At 43.8% G+C, this 16053-nt stretch overlaps 2 protein-coding genes across 7 annotated transcripts in view; one reads left to right on the forward strand and one right to left on the reverse strand.

Annotated features, from left to right (window-relative positions):
• Positions 1–394: 394 nt before the first annotated feature.
• On the reverse strand, positions 395–4204 carry DPY30 (dpy-30 histone methyltransferase complex regulatory subunit). Of its 2 annotated transcripts, none has more exons than XM_081857737.1 (5): positions 4009–4204; positions 3148–3214; positions 3017–3064; positions 1980–2122; positions 395–555 (listed from the first exon to the last, which is right to left on the reverse strand). In XM_081857737.1, the coding sequence occupies exons 2-5, from the start codon at positions 3181–3183 to the stop codon at positions 483–485; spliced, it is 300 nt and encodes a 99-aa protein (XP_081713863.1). In that variant the 5' UTR covers positions 3184–3214; positions 4009–4204; the 3' UTR covers positions 395–482. The 2 variants fall into 2 exon arrangements, with proteins under 2 accessions (XP_081713863.1, XP_081713862.1); XM_081857736.1 differs by having other exon boundaries at positions 4040–4199.
• Positions 4205–10732: 6528 nt separating this feature from the next.
• Positions 10733–16053, forward strand: part of SPAST (spastin) — a 40492-nt gene continuing 35171 nt past the window's right edge. For 2 of the 5 annotated variants that reach the window (XR_014155448.1, XM_081857683.1), the window contains exons 1-2: positions 10734–11692; positions 15096–15182. Coding sequence is in view for 4 of the 5 variants with exons in the window: in XM_081857683.1 (XP_081713809.1) it covers positions 11269–11692; positions 15096–15182 (511 nt within the window). In the remaining variant the exon portion in view is untranslated. Of the gene's footprint in view, positions 11693–15095; positions 15183–16053 lie in introns of all 5 variants that reach the window. The other 3 variants (XM_081857685.1, XM_081857686.1, XM_081857684.1) reach the window with 3 other exon arrangements.

Consider the following 16053-nt stretch of genomic DNA (forward strand, 5'->3'; position numbering starts at 1 on the left):
TGCAGGGGGTGGGAAGGAAGGAATGAGAAAGGAAGCAATGAGAGCCAGTGTGGTGTAGTGGTTAAGAGTGGTGGACTCCTAATCTGGTGAACCGAGTATGGCTCTCTGTTTTGTCTCTGATGTGACTGCATAACAAAAGCTGTCTGGCTCCTGCTTTCAACCTCAAGCCGCCCAAGGCTGCTGTCATCAGCTTGTGTCTGCCCTTGTTGTACCTCCTGGCCCCTCCCACTGGCAAAAAACTTTTTATTTTCGCTGTGTTGTATACTTTCCCCTTTCTTCTAAGGCTGTGCATGTTTGGCTACAGTGTCGATTTTGCTGACACAGCAGTGGTGTTAGCTCCCCATGCCGCTGACATAACTCAAGAAAAGGCTAAAGAAATTGAGCAAAAGTGATATTTTTGTTGTAGGATTTATACATCAGACAGTGATTCATGGTTATTTAGCATATATACTGATCAGTCAAATGGTCCTCTGAAGATGAAATTAATTTCGGTCCTCAAACTGTGCCTTATTTTTTAACAGGTATGCTGCAAGGAATTCAATGGGATTTGGTGGTCTGAAAATAAAAAGAGAATAGTGGTTTTGTACATACCTACCAATTCAAGAATTCTTTTAACCTCAATTAAATTATCAAAATTACCCCCCATAAAAGTAGTTTCAGGAATGGAATCCACAGTATGTAGTAGATTTAAAAAGACTAAAAGTACTTGAGTATTGTTTGGGATCACAAAACATTTTACTTTAATACATTACAGCGGCAGTCCTAACCCTACTTATCTGGGAGTAAGCCCCATTGAATTAAACAGAACTTAACTGAGTAGACATGGGTTAGGATTCTGCCATAAGTAGCAGGCACTTGGTAAATGTAGAGTTGCAAGTGAAAACATTTTAATTTCTTATATCATTAGCATTTTTCTCTTAATTTCATCTGTGGTGGGCTAAATTCCAAAGTTTCAAAGTATGTCAGATTTTTACAGCTGTTCATTTGATCTGCTTTTTTATTTTAACTTGGGGCAAGTGTTAAATTCCTTAAAATGGAAATGAATTCCTTAACTCCTATACTGGACTGGCATGGCTTAAAGCTGTTGAACTATAATATTACATGGTTGTTATTGGGCCTGAAAAATCAGGGGGAAATGCTTAGATTTATTTACTTTAGCCTTACTATCTATCCTAATCCCCTTCTGCTTGGGAAGGGAAATGAGAGGAAACTACTCTGTACCCCTCTAGATATATGGAAACAGGGATTAAAAATATGTAGATTTAGGAATGCTTGGCTCTAGGAGCTCCCACCATCTCATCCTACAGAAATAAGAGGAGAGAAGTAGTGATCCAGTAGCAGTTCATCCCCTCCTCCCCCTCAAAAAAAACCAAACAGGATAATGAATGCTGTGGTCTCTCATCATAGCCATGTCAAGTCAGGTTGTATTCTATTTACTACAGGCCAGTCTTGATCTCCACCATCATTCTTTTTAGACCTCTTCCAATCCTAGCTTTGCTAACTCTAAAATGAAACTGAATACTGTACTCATCTGCATCATGCTGTTCATAGTGCTTATCAAATTAAGGCTGATGACCAGAGTCAGCATAACTTCTTCCAGTTTGTGTAGAAATTTTCACACTTCACACAAATGCATTAAAGTCTCATTCCCAAACACAGCAAATGTGGTGGCAATAAGTGTCAGGACTATATCAGTTCAAAATACAAGTGTGGGCTCACATGAATGAATTATTCTTCATACAAAAATGCTTGAAAAACAAGGGGTAAGGTTTAAGGATGCAAAATGCTACATTTATTATGTGCAAATGATTATTTAGCATGCAAAATTCATTCACCTGAGCTCCTATCCACTGTTGTAAACCCCAGCCATATATTTCCCACCTCACTTGCTGTTTGTAAGAACTAGACCTATATAATGACTGCAAGCAGAAGTTTGTGAACGTTGGTAAGAATGAAATCATGAAAGATAAATATGTTACCTTTCTTTTGCAAGTACTGCAAGACCTTGTAGTAAGATAGGCACAACTGTCTGGTCCAGATAGGCACGTGTAGGTAGTGACTGAAGATCTACTTTCTGCTTTGATGTTTTCTCTGCACTTGCTTTCTCATTTTCCACTATTCGCTTAAAATGTAAACAAACACTAGATGAAGACAGCAATCCAGTGTTTAAGTTGAAAATATAAAGTCATGCATTTCGGGACTATCTAAAAATTGACCAAAAATCCATATGTTTTACTTATTCAGTGAAATAAGTATGTTTTCTCAAAAAAACAAAAAAAACAAAAAAAAAAAAAAACACACAAAAAAACAAAAAAAAACAAACAAACATGCAGAGCCCCCATTAAAAATGTTTGTTTCCTTGAAAATTCTGTTTGCTTACTGTGGCTCCATGAGACAGCCATTGCTGTTTCATTGCCTGATTTTTACAGATTTACAGCAAAAATGTCTAGATGAGGTGAATGGTGGTGAAATCAGCTGGATAGTGAAATAAAAATTGTTTTGCACAAAAAATGCACACAAATATGCAAATACATTCAATAGGTTAGCATCAATCTGAGGATCTTCATATATGCAACAGTCTTTGTAATATTAATGCCAGGATGAAAGCTTTTAAAAACAGCAAAATAAATCTCTCTCATTCTTAGCTGCACAAGCTCAGGCACTTCTATAATAAATACCTGAGATTGTAAAGTTGTATTAGACAAGCTATTCTAACACACAAGCTATTCTAATTGAGTGAAGCCCCTATCCCTAGCTTCACTCAATTCTATGAATAAACAACTTTAGCAAATTGTACTCTTTAAGTGTGTCGAGATGAGACTATTATTAATTTATTACCCACCCTTCATTCAAAGTTCCCAGGATGGGCAACAACCATTTACAATACTGTTTAAAATCTTACAATTAAGAAATACAATCACAAAAAATGGAGCAGATCCCAATTTCAACAGGCAATAGTTAACTCTAATGATAAAGTTACAGATAGGTAAACTTATCTAATGATAAACTTAGTTACCTCTACGTTCTCTGTAAGACCATATTCCGCATGAGGATTTTCTGGAACCTGCAAAGCATCACACAATTATAAAATATCTCTTACACACACAATCTCACTAAAGCAGGTATTGTTGGGGGTTTTGGCATTACCTGTGGCTGGCTCTCCATAATCTGTTCTGTCTCCATGATGTGTGGAAGTTAGCAAATACGAAGTAGTCTTGGGGAGGAAACAGAAGTTTATCGATTACACTGTGACCAGTTTTAGAAACTTCTCTCTTAAGTACAGCTGAAAGTTCATATGTTACCAACAACTTCCAAGTGTCTTTTGGTATGACACATTTCATATCTTCCTGTTAAGAGATATTTTATTTTTAATTTTAAAAAATCCCTTAACAGGAAGATCAAGGAGTTTGAATGTCAGTTGTTTTAAGCAGAAAGGTTAATTTCTATCCAAATGTTCTGGGCGGGGAGGAGGGGAGGAAGAGCCAGAAAAATGGGAGTGGGGTGGGGGAAACAGGATCAACTACATGCACTGCTGTAAAAAGCAATGATACGGGGGGGGGGGCTTTGGCCCTCCAGATGCTGCTGACCTCAACCTCCACAACAAGCACAGAAAACAGGTAGGGATGGCAGACCAACAGCATTTGGAGGGCCACAGATTCCCCATCCCTGTTGTAATGGCTGCGTTTTGAACTTGCGCACGTTTACTCAGCAGTAAGTCCCCGTTATTCTAATGGGTCTTGCATTACTCCAGAGTAAGCGTGCCTGCAGTTGCAGCCTATGCGTCCGTAAGGAAAAGCTTCATCCGATCGAGGAGCAGCCCGAACGGGACTATCAACAGCCGGCCTGCCTTCCTGCTTTTCCTTTCTTAAAGGAAACCGACCCTCGTGGCTCCGAAGGACCCCCGGAGCCCGAGCGGGAGAAGCGCCAAGAGGGCAGCAGGCGGCCCGGGACCTCCATTTCCCCGCTCCCCGGCCCCAAGGCTGCCTCAGCGGAGGATGGGCGCCGCACCTCGGTCCGCGGCTCGGCAGCCCGCGCTCACCTCCGCTTAGCCGAGCGGCTCTTGGGTTCGAGGATGCAAAGCCAGCAAGAAAAAAAACCACCCGTCGCGGAGCAACGAGCGAAACAATCCGCGAGACGAGTCGTAAACAAGGAACTTCAGCTGTCGTATAGCGGTGCGCCGTAAAGGAGGGAGCCGGGAAATGTCGCGCTTCACAGGCGGTAAGCGATTCGGGTCTCTAGCGCGCCTGCGTAATGGAGAGAGCTCTCCAAGGCAGAAGCTGTGCGGTGGGGATTCGCTTGTTTGAGAAGAGAAGGCATCGCGGTCGCGGTGGCCACTCCTTCTGTTCAGGATGGCCTTTAGCGTGGAGGTTGGCTCATCGCACAAACTCTGTTCTCAGTTTCCGGCATGTGAAAATCAGAATAAAAAAAGAAAACGAGTGGTCTTGTTCGCTTCTCTTCACCCCGATCAAATGAGTTTGAATTCTACTGAAGTATTTCTTCATTCTGTGTAATAATAAATCCTCTTGTCTAGCAACTAGTACTCAAGTTTTGTGCAAAATGTAAAAATATGTAGGAAAGCAAGCAGTAAAACAGCTGTTGGTCATGGCAACCAGCATCCTTTAAAAGCTGGGTCGTATGAAAAGAACATAAATTTCAAAGGGAACTGGGCCAGATAATTCACATGTGCCTGTACAGAGAAGCCACTAATTTAGCTTGCGGTGTTGAATTGACAGAAAGAGCAAACTCTCTCCTGAAGGGAGCAGGATATCCAGGTGGGATTGAGTAGTAAGCAACTCTAGTAGGAAAGGAATCACTAGGTTCTAGTCTACTTTCTTCAACAGGTTTCTTTAGTGTAACACAAGGAAGGCTGATGCAGAGCATTTAAAATTAAGTTGCCATGTTGGATGTATCAGTCACTCTACATTGGAGTGGGTGCACCCAATATTCCCTTGGCTCTACTAACATATGGGCCATGATATCATCCCATTCCCTGCAGTGGAGTTGAATCTCAGAAGCATCAATATTGCAGCAAAAGCACAATCTCATTCCTGTAGGAATGATAATCACGACAGACGAGCAGTGGGTGTCATGAGAGGCGTCTGCCGGGAAAAGTCCCGGGAACTCTCTTTTATTGAATATTACAAACATTGCCACAGGTGTGCTTGTGGCTGATTGGTTGATACAAACACAAAGAAACTTAATGCTGATTGGTTAACATACATACAAGGCGGGAATTACATGTGAGGGGTGGGAATTACATGTGAACATTAATCACTGGTAGATTAAAGGCTGGGAAACGAGGTTGGGACTAGACAAGCATGAAACCTCCTCATTAATAATAACTAAAGATTAACATAGCTATAGATGTGGTCAGCTATGCATGGAGTACAAGTCATCATGAACTTAAAGTAAACTGAACGATGAGAGAATGTCTTGGTGTTTGGAACAGGTTCGTACAGTGTGTGCAGAAACAGAGAAAAGATTATAAGCGAGAGTTCCCAGAATGCAAGAGAAAAGAAGCAATGCTTCCCCATAATGCAACAGTTATGTGCAGAGGGAAAACATATGTGCAGAAGGAAAACTTCCCTTTATCTCCCCCTTTCTTTTCTTTTTTGCGAGGCGTACTGGGTAAGGCAAAAATATTTCGGGATTAGTGGTGTGCCAGCAAATGCCCAAAATAAGTTCGCCAGGGAGGATGGGACAGAAGATACTACGAGATACGTGGTTTGCCAGCGCATGCTCGAAATAAATCTGCCCATTTCTCCCCTTTGGTTTACTGTTGGTGTTGCCATTTCGCAAGATAAGCAGCAAGGATTTTATTGGGTGGCTGAGGGGGAGAGAGAAGCCGAGAGAAAAGACTTATGAGGCCAGGAATGCATTGGAGGAAGCAGCAAAACAAAATTAATATACATATAATAACAATGGCATATTGAAAAAGACTACGAAGCCAAGTAAAGTGTGGCAGCCAAGCAGTAAGCAGAAAACCAACATCCTGTTTGATGTGATGTGTGAGATTTTGCAAATGAGAGATTTGTTTTTGGATAGCCTTAGAATTGTCAGTGATATTAAAGCAGCACATGTTTTCCACTTGTTCGCATCCGTAATGATGGAGCATCAATAGATAATCGATAGCAGCGGTCTATAAGAGTCCATGACGCAATTCACTCTGTTCTTTATTCAAAAGGTGAAGAGCTTGTGAAGTAGAATTCAAGGCTTTTGCTGCGGAGCAAGCTAAAGAGTTAATATTCCTGCTATTTCGTACAGCCAATCCAGGAACTCCTAAAAGAGAGACAGCTAGAGAGAAATATTCAGATCTGCTAGGGAGAAAAACAAAATCGTTATAATCATTAGTCAATTGCACAGTGCGTCAATATCGAGAGCGGGACAAATGATGCTTTTTTGGTAAAATAATAGACATACCGCTTAAGCAGCAAGGTGTGCCATGGCTGATGTTTGCAGGAATGTAATTAAATGTAAAGCCTGGACACGACCAAAACCAGCCTTCAGGCAGCTCTGTGTATTTATATACATAGGAAATATTTGCATAATCAGAGCAATTAAAATTATCCTTGCCCATTTTCACACAGTTGGTTTTTGTGCAATTCACCATACGGGCACAAGTAACATTAAAGGAAGCCACGTATGGGGTCATGGAATTGGCTGCGTGGAGGAATGATGCAAAACTTTAACAGCAGCTGCCAGCTCAGAATGCTGGGCAAACTTCTGTGGAAGAATGTAGAGGCTGTGCCATTTATCATTTTGTTGCCATGCAACGACCCCCCTGGAGGGGGCTCCATTAGTAAACACAGTAAGGGCATCCAACGGGACAGGGCTACTGCACTATGCTTAAATTCACTTTCAAAAACTACATATTGAACAGCAAATAAAAGCATTTGGTTGGCTGCCAAATTTGGATTGGCTCCGGCAAGCAAGGACATGGCATGGCTCTGGCTGCCAATTTCCGCACAAGATTGATCGGTGTTTGCATTTTCAAAAGCCAATTTCTTCATGAGTTCATTCTGGGCTGTAGTATTATCAACCTGCCTGGTGACAGAAGAGCTAACAGGGAAAGCAGAAGGCAATTCCCCAGCCCACACAGATTCCTCCTCTAAGGACAGAATTCCTTTCTGCCTAGCCAGAGAAATTGAGGTGCGCACAGCTCCTGTAGGAGAGCACGCAGGGGTTGTGGCAGGCAAAGCAGGCAAAGGAGGAAGGGGAGGGGTGGATGGGTTTGTGGGCTGAGGTGTAGGGAGGGGTTGGCAAGGCTGCAATGGAGGCAAAAGCTTGGGATAAGGAGGGGGGGGATTGTCTGCTACAGCCAGAAGGGCAGGGGCCGAAGGAGACGCCTGGTGGACCTGGGGTCCTAATTTAGCAACGGCAGCTGCACATTTCTGCCAGGTGAGCAGACAATGAATTGAAGCCCTCGGTTCTGCAAAGAGGGTCTTCCCGATCTTTTGCCAAGTCTCCACCTCCAGAGAGCCCTTCTCGGGGTAGGAAGAATATTGGCAATTGATCTCCAAAAGTAATTGTTCAATTTCTTTTAAGGAAATTTGAACACCCACAACCCGTTGCCTAACTAAAGAAAAAAGTTCCTTGGCATGCTCTTTCTGCATCCGAGTCAAATCGCCCCCCATACTCACGAAGTAGCGCGCTGAGACTTTTCCAGTCGAGTGAAGTACAGGGGCTAGGCTGCATAAGGGATCTGGCTCACGTCGGGGGTCACCAGATGTAGGAATGATAATCACGACAGACGAGCAGTGGGTGTCATGAGAGGCGTCTGCCGGGAAAAGTCCCGGGAACTCTCTTTTATTGAATATTACAAACATTGCCACAGGTGTGCTTGTGGCTGATTGGTTGATACAAACACAAAGAAACTTAATGCTGATTGGTTAACATACATACAAGGCGGGAATTACATGTGAGGGGTGGGAATTACATGTGAACATTAATCACTGGTAGATTAAAGGCTGGGAAACGAGGTTGGGACTAGACAAGCATGAAACCTCCTCATTAATAATAACTAAAGATTAACATAGCTATAGATGTGGTCAGCTATGCATGGAGTACAAGTCATCATGAACTTAAAGTAAACTGAACGATGAGAGAATGTCTTGGTGTTTGGAACAGGTTCGTACAGTGTGTGCAGAAACAGAGAAAAGATTATAAGCGAGAGTTCCCAGAATGCAAGAGAAAAGAAGCAATGCTTCCCCATAATGCAACAGTTATGTGCAGAGGGAAAACATATGTGCAGAAGGAAAACTTCCCTTTACATTCCAAGTGCACAATGAGGAGGAGGGAATGCAGGGATACAATATTAACATCCCAGGCAACCCTACCATTGGAAGAAAGGGTACTCTTTCTGAGGGTATGAATGAAGTTTGCCTCCAGTATTCATCAAGAAAAACGACCGCAGGTTTTCAAAATTTGAGGGAAAACTCCTAGTTTGGAATATTCCATTTACTGATGTTATTTGACCCACAGGACAGATACCGGTAATTGCATCCTTTAACAATGGATTGCCTTTCCTTGGCAGCATAATTGTGATAGGTACAAATTATAATGTCTGTAAATCCAAACTGATGCTTTCCCACTGCTGTTCCACAACATGCTTATAATTATTATTTGTGACATGAAAATGAAAATTGTATTCTAGGAATTAGCTTTCATATATATGCATTACTGATCCTATACAGTTAAGTATTACATTGAAATCAATAGGTTCAAAAGTGATTAATTCTGCATAGGATTGCATTCTATGTGTACTAGAAATTAGATAGGTTATCTATATTTTATATGCCATCTTCCAAGTATTTGATTTTCAAAATTTATTATTAATAACCTCATCACAGCCTGATGCCCTCAAAGCAGTACACAAGATAAAATGAGATAAAAACAACAAATAATAATACACACTCCAAAAAAAAAAAACGATTTCTAAATATGAATAAGTAATATTCCATAAAAGGACTGAGTCACACTTCAGGGAAAGTCTTCAAAAACATCTTCAGTAGCCACCTAAACATCAAGACATCAAGCGCCTGTCTAATCTCAAGCAGTAATTAATTCCTGAGGGCTAGAGCTTCAACACTCAAAGCCTCGTTTCCAGTACAAACTAAGCACACCTCTGAGGCATACAATAGTCTCAGCAGTGCTGCTCTAGAGGTGTGCAGTTGCCAGGCAGGGCTATATGAGGCAAGATGGTCCCTTAGGAAACCTATTCCAACTTTTTTTAGGGCTTTGAATACTGAAAGTAAAACCTTTAATGGTGCCTTATAGCCTTTTGGCAACGTGTTCAGCTCCCACAGCAGAGGTGTTATATGGTGATGGTGAAAGAATATTCCAGCCAACAACCTATCTGCTGCATTCTGCCCCGTTGCAATTAAGTTCAAGGGTACATAGATCCCACATGGAGCACATCACAGTAATCTAGACTTGAGGTTACAAATATCAAGACCACAGCGGCCAAGCATCTCTGTGTAGGAACAGCCAGAGCTGCCTTAACACAGCTGATAAAAGGCATGCTTGGCTACCAAGGTAATTTGCACACCAAGAGACAGACAAGGGTCCAGAGACGCACCCCCAGATTATATACCTGTTCCTTCAGAGAGAGTGCAACCCCATCCAGAACAGACAACTGGCCTACCCCCTGGATATGGGAAATTATATAGGAAGAGATAGTGACACTGTGATGATCCATATGGTAAAACAAATGTATTGGAATAGTGAATAGGGCTTCTAGACAATTCTTGTTTTAAATAGGTCCTTTATTCAAAAACATAACCAGCATCACATATGTCTCTTAAAGCTTTGCTGCATCATTCCGTAGAATGTAATTTTATGTGTTTTATATTACTTCGAACACCCCCAGTTTAGTTTTTAATTGCAGGTATCTGTAGAAAACTTCCCTGCCTCCGTCCCTTCTTGACTTGACATTCTGTCCATAGCTGTCAACTTACAGATTTGAAAATAAGGGACCAGCAGCCTTGAAAATAAGGGACCAGCAGCCAAAATAAGGGACCTGCAGCCTCACCTGTTCCAGGCACTCCAGTCTTCCTGTCCTCCTGCAGTCTGGTCAAACTCATGCTGGGTAGCTTCGAGAACACTGTCCAACCAACTTTGCAGTGGCGTAGCGTGGGTTGTCAGCACCCGGGGCAAGGCAAGTAATTTGCGCCCCTAACCCGTGGATTTGCACCCCCTAACCCGTGGATTTGCACCCCCTAACCCTAACCCCCAGATGTTGCGCCCGGTGCGGCCGGCCCCCCCTGTACCCCCCACGCTACGCCACTGCAACTTTGTAACCAGAGGTTCAACTGAATAGAATCTGAATCACATGCACCAGAAGGCCTATGCAGCCTCAACTTAAGATGGCTCCCCACCCTGGCTTTGCACTGCAAAGTTTGCAGCAGCACGTGCAACAAAATGGCGTCCAGCATTCAAAAACCTCCTCAGCTTGAATTAACTAGCCACACACAAGGCATGCAAGCTCCACCCCCCCAGTCGTTCTTAGACTTCTTATTGGGTGAGCAACGCAGCCAAGCAACACAGTTGGAGCCTCCCTCCTCCCTGGCCAGCAGGGAGGGAGGGAGAGGAGCTGCTTCCTTTGAAATTTAAGGGACATAATTTAAGGGACATCTATCAATAAGGGACAGCAGCGGGACATGGCGCTGGAATAAGAGACTGTCCCTTCAAATAAGGGACACTTGACAGCTATGCATTCTGTCAACAGGCTGAGGACAGAAGAAAGAAATCCTAACTCCCATTACGCATTGTATTCCCTAGTGACTACATTGCCCAGAGTGCACCGCTTCCACACAAAGCGAGTGCAATGTAAAGTGGAGGAAGAGGGGCATAAACCCTACCTGGTACAGTACTGTATTGGCTTTTACGCCGACACTAAGAGACACACCAGCCAGCCAACCCGCTATCTCCGTTAATTACGTGAGAAGCATTGCGTGACGGTAGCCTTCCGGGTTGACCCGCCTCCTTCCCCTACCGCCCGTAGTGCTGACCACGCCCCCTATTGTCGCTTATGCGGTTCGCGCAGGCGCAAATTGACGACAGCGTCCAGGCGGCCGGCGAAGGGCTGCTGTTACGGCGCTCCTTATTCAGGAAGCGTCGCTGCGCAGATTGCCTCGTGCGCGCGCCTGCGAGTGCCCCCTGTGCCTGATAGCGGGGCTGAGGGAAAGGGGCGTAGCCTGTGCCATGGCAGGCCCGCGCGGCTGGTTGTTGTCAGTCGCTGGCAGCGGGTTATGGCGACGGCGGTGGTGAATGAATTCTCCGGGCGGGAGAGGGAAGAAGAAGGGCTTAGCCGCCTCCAGCTCCCCGACTCGGGCCGCCGGGACTTCCTCTCCGCCCGGGGCCGGGCCGGCTCCCTCCGTCCAGCACCACCAGCAACAGGCAGCTGCGGCGACGGCGGCGGCGGCGGCGGCGGCTTCCCCTCACAAGCGCAACCTCTACTACTTCTCGTACCCGCTGTTCGCCGCCTTCGCCCTGCTCCGCTTCCTGGCCTTCCAGCTGGGGCTGCTGTTCGCCTGGCTCTGCGAGCGCCTCTCCCGCGGCGGCGTCCTCATGGCAGCCGCCAAAGGCACCGCCAGGGCCAGCGCCGGCGACGCTCCCGAGACGGTGCGAGCCTGCCACAAGCGCGCCTTCGAGTGCATCTCCACGGCGCTGCGCATCGACGAGGACGAGGCCGGTAAGGGAGGCCCCGGAGAGGCGAAATGGCTGCGGCAAAGGAGGGGGGGGGGGAGAGCGGTTGGGTTGCGCGGCGAGGACGGCGCCGGCGGAGGGAAGGGGAAGGGGATGCCGCCCAGGAGGACAGGGGCGGGCGGGCGGGCGGGCGGCGGGGAGAAGCCCCCTTTCGCCGTCGCCTCACGCCCGTCGGATGGCTGCGCCCCCCATCTTCGGTGCCCCCTAGTTCTGTCAACCTCCCCTTCCCGGCGCTGTGTCTCCTCTCCTTATGCTTCCGAGTTCGCTCTTGTCGCCCATCTGCTCTCGCAGTCGAGGGGACTCAAGAGTGTTTTTATAGGTCCTCCTTGTAGTGTCGGCAGCGATGGTTCAGTCCCCGCGCAATTAGTTAGATAGGCAACGGTTTAAAAGGCTTGGGGCTTTGAAGAGTAGAATTGCTCCAGAGTGAAAAGCCTGTGGTGGTATATTTACCCCATAAGAGGCGGCGAATGTTACAATGTATGGAGGGTGCTGACATGAAGGACTTGGGGGGTGGAGTCTATGTAAAGGGAGGCTTTGCTGTGAATGTGAAAGAGACTTTGTGTTACCCGCTTAGTCTCTTTGTTCTCCGAGTTCAGCTTGTACTACTGTGGTTCATCATACACCATCACCAGCCGCTGCTTCTGTTAACTTGTTTGGGCTGCATATCAAATTCAAGTTTCTAAGGGGTTCAGACAAATTCTTGAGATGGTAATACTGGGGGGGGGGGAATGTGTAGAATGGTGAGCTCTATGAAGGCAAACTATTCAGAAAGGCCTTTTTTTGTTAGGGTTGACTGTACTGTAACATATTTTAAAGCTAAATCGTTTGCCATTTGTAACCTTCAATGCTTCCTGGTGTGACACTTTTGCTAAAAGATAAGCCATTGATAGAAGCTTTTAATATGCTGTAAATAAATAGGGACTGCAGTGAGGTTTGTTGTTGTAAGTTTTACTTAATGTAATAGGTTAAGACCTACTCTTTCCATTTACTTATTTGGTGGTGATTTAGAATAAGAGTGAAAAATAACCTTTCCAATGCAGCAGTCATACAAATACAATAAGATGGATGTTGAAGCAGCCTTACACTGACCTAGACAACTGGTTGATTCTAACCTACCCCTGGGTTTCAAGCAGAGGTTATTCCCAACACTGCTACCTAATATACTTTTAGCTAGAGATGCCAGGGATTGAACCTTTTACATCCAAAATATGTTCCTTACCACAAGTTATGGTTCTGAACAAACAGCATTGGACTGTCAACATATGTAACAAAAACAAAAATTAAGACTGACATTAAGAACATGGTAAGAGCCTACTGGATCAGGCCAGTGGCTCATCCACTATCCTGTTTTCATAGTGGCCACCCAGATGCCTGTGGGAAGACCGCAAGCTAGACATGTGTGCAACATCACTCTACCCAACTGGTATTGAGAGGCATAATGCCTCTCACAGTTGAGATAGACCATTGCCAGCATGGCTTGTAGCTGTTTATAACCTTGTCCTGCATTGATTTTTAAAATCCTCTTTTAAAGCCGCCTAAGTTGGTAGCCATTGATGCCTCCTGTGGGAGTGAGTTCTATTGTTTAATTACGTGTTGCCTAAAATACTTTCTTTTAGCTGCCCTCATTATTCCAACATTCAGCTTCATTGGATGTCCATGAATTGTAGTGTTAGGAGAAAGGGAGAAAAACTTTTCTCTAACCACTGTCTCCATGCCATGCCTTATTTCATAAACATCTATCATGTCACCTCTTGCCTTTTGTTATTTTTAGGTATTGATGGTGAATTCGAACCCCGTGTCCAGTAACTTTCAAAACATAAGCTTGAATTGGGTATTTTTTTCAAGTTGCCCACCCTTTAAGTTTCCCTACATAGTGATTGTGGCACTACATGGCTTTCCTGGAAAGTGTAGAAATAAGCAATATCCGGGAGTAATATAGCTGATTGCCCATTGTTTTGTATGAGAGATTAAACAAATCTGAAACATTAAGATTAAACCTTTCTATCTCATTTGTTCAGCAGAATCAAGATAAGGAAGTAAGTGAATGAGTTCAAGACAGTTTGACAAGCCTATGAAAATAACTTTCCATTTCACTCTGGGTGTGCTGACCCCTGCGATTTCCCCAAATGTGGGAAGCTCGACTGCATAATTTGTGGTAGGTTTAGGATAGGTTAGGCTGAGACAGTGGGGGAGCTGGGGTCATGTAGTAAGCTTCATGACTGACTTCTAGTATAACACTCTGATTCTTCACATACAAAAAAATTACAGCAAAACTTCATGGACTGTATTTCAAACTGTGTCAACATATTAATGTGGTTTGATCAGTTCAGGATCTGAACTGAAAGAAATCCTCACATACTGAATGGGTAATTGCCCTGCTTGGCTGTGCTTTTCTCCCTCTAGCATGTGGATTTACTTGCTAATGTGAGCTGTCTGGAGCTCCTTGCTTTTAAGGTGCTTTTTATAGTTCACCTGAGATAACCATAGCCTGTTGAGGTCTGGAGTGTATGGATTTACTTGTAGCAGCTGATGTGTGGATGATCCAGCATTTCTGTGTGGAATTGAATTGGGTAACTTTCAGACTTTGATTGTGTGCTCTTGAGTAATCTGATATTAAAAGCAAGGCACTGTGAATTCATTAACTTCTCACATTCTCTTGTGATCCAGATTCTCATTTTTCTATCTAAATACTTTATTGACACTTTGTTTCTTTAAAACAAATAAAATTGGAATGTGAAGGCAGTCAGAGTAGCATAATGTCAAGGTGAGTTCTGAACCTGAAAGTCTGAGGTCACCTGTCACTTCAGTCATGAACTTCCTAGATAGTGTTAGTCAGACCACTATACTAAGGCGAGCTCAGGGAGGACAGAAACCTCCCGCGGAGCAGAAGGGCAAAAGCTCGCTTGATCTTGATTTTCAGTACGAATACAGACCGTGAAAGCGGGGCCTCACGATCCTTCTGGCTTTTTGGGTTTTAAGCAGGAGGTGTCAGAAAAGTTACCACAGGGATCACTGGCTTGTGGCGGCCAAGCATTCATAGCGACGTCACTTTTTGAACGTTCTGTATTTCATCAATCCCATAACAACTCTTGATGTGTAACTGACTTTTCTGCACATATTGGGTCGCTTTCTGAACAAGCTTTAATACTGGGTTGAGATCCAATATAGTGTGGAGCAGTTACCCCCTGTGGGCCCCCACAAGCCTCAAAATCTGTTCCAGAGGGTTGAGCAGATTTGGGTTGTTTGGAGCTGGAGGATGGAGAAGAGAAAACAGAAGTCTGAATGTGCATACTGGTAGCCATCTTCAAATAACTTCCTTAGGCTCTATACAGTGTCTGTAGTTCTGACCATTCTTCATAACGGAAAGTATGCAACCAACTTTTTCTCAGCAGGACAAAAGGAACAAGCTGTTGAATGGTACAGAAAGGGGATTGAAGAACTGGAAAAAGGAATAGCTGTGCTAGTTACTGGTCAAGGTAGGCCAACCTTGTGTCTCTGAAACTGTGAGCTTATTTTGATCCTAAATTTAAATGAATATGAAGGAGCAATTGAAATTGGCAAAGAAAACCTAGTAAATCTTCTTCTTTTTTTCAGAATATTTTTTAAAAAAGGTTTTCATGGCTAAGTTTTTTTCTCTGACCTCGAGCCATATTACCATGGATTTTGGGTTTCCTTGAGGTTAATCACTGGTTGTTTGCTCCTGCTGCTGCCACACTGCCAGGAAACAAGCCATGGTCTAGTTTAGCATTATGGTTGGGGCTTGTTTGGAGCAAAAACTACAGACTTTGTTTAAAATATGTTAGCCACCAGACCACAGCTTGTTTCCTTGCAATGCAGCAGGAGTGGCAGAGGAGTAGCATTCATGTTAACTTTCAAATGTTTGCTGAAATTTTTTCTTTGCCGTAAGGCTTATGCAGACAATTAAGAAACATTTCCCATAGTAGTCAGCTGGTGATCTGTTTTAAGTGTTTATGTGGTTTTTATTGTATTATAATTGTTGCAGATGGCTTTGGTATTTTTCACAAAATTGAGGTAGACAAATATGTTTATAAAAAAACAACTAAACCTTAGTTTATGTTTGAATGTGATGTGTGAACAAGGCCAGAGTTGTTGAATGCAATACACTTCCTTAATTGCTGACAGCTAATTGTACTTGAAATAAAATCTCTGTTTTGGAAATACTCAAACCGATACTCATTAAATTTTCTAAATAATAACAAAAAAAACCATCTGCCATTAAAATTGTACTGAATTAATTCTGGTTCAGGCCAATAAAGTCAGACCCTAAACTGATTCTGTTCCAGTTCATGTTGAATAATACTGAATTCATAATGGGATACAACAAAT

The sequence above is a fragment of the Podarcis erhardii genome (genome assembly GCF_964252035.2).
Source record: "Podarcis erhardii genome assembly, chromosome: 3".
Classification (NCBI taxonomy): domain Eukaryota; kingdom Metazoa; phylum Chordata; class Lepidosauria; order Squamata; family Lacertidae; genus Podarcis; species Podarcis erhardii.

Excerpts from the sequence above, each read along its gene's own strand:
- DPY30 (XM_081857737.1), bottom strand. The coding sequence starts at position 3,183 with ATGGAGACAGAACAGATTATGGAGAGCCAGCCACAG. Across the intron at positions 3,065-3,147 it reads TTATGGAGAGCCAGCCACAG|GTTCCAGAAAATCCTCATGC; the intron begins GTAATGCCAAAA and ends GATGCTTTGCAG. Across the intron at positions 2,123-3,016 it reads GTCTTACAGAGAACGTAGAG|CGAATAGTGGAAAATGAGAA; the intron begins GTAACTAAGTTT and ends TTACATTTTAAG.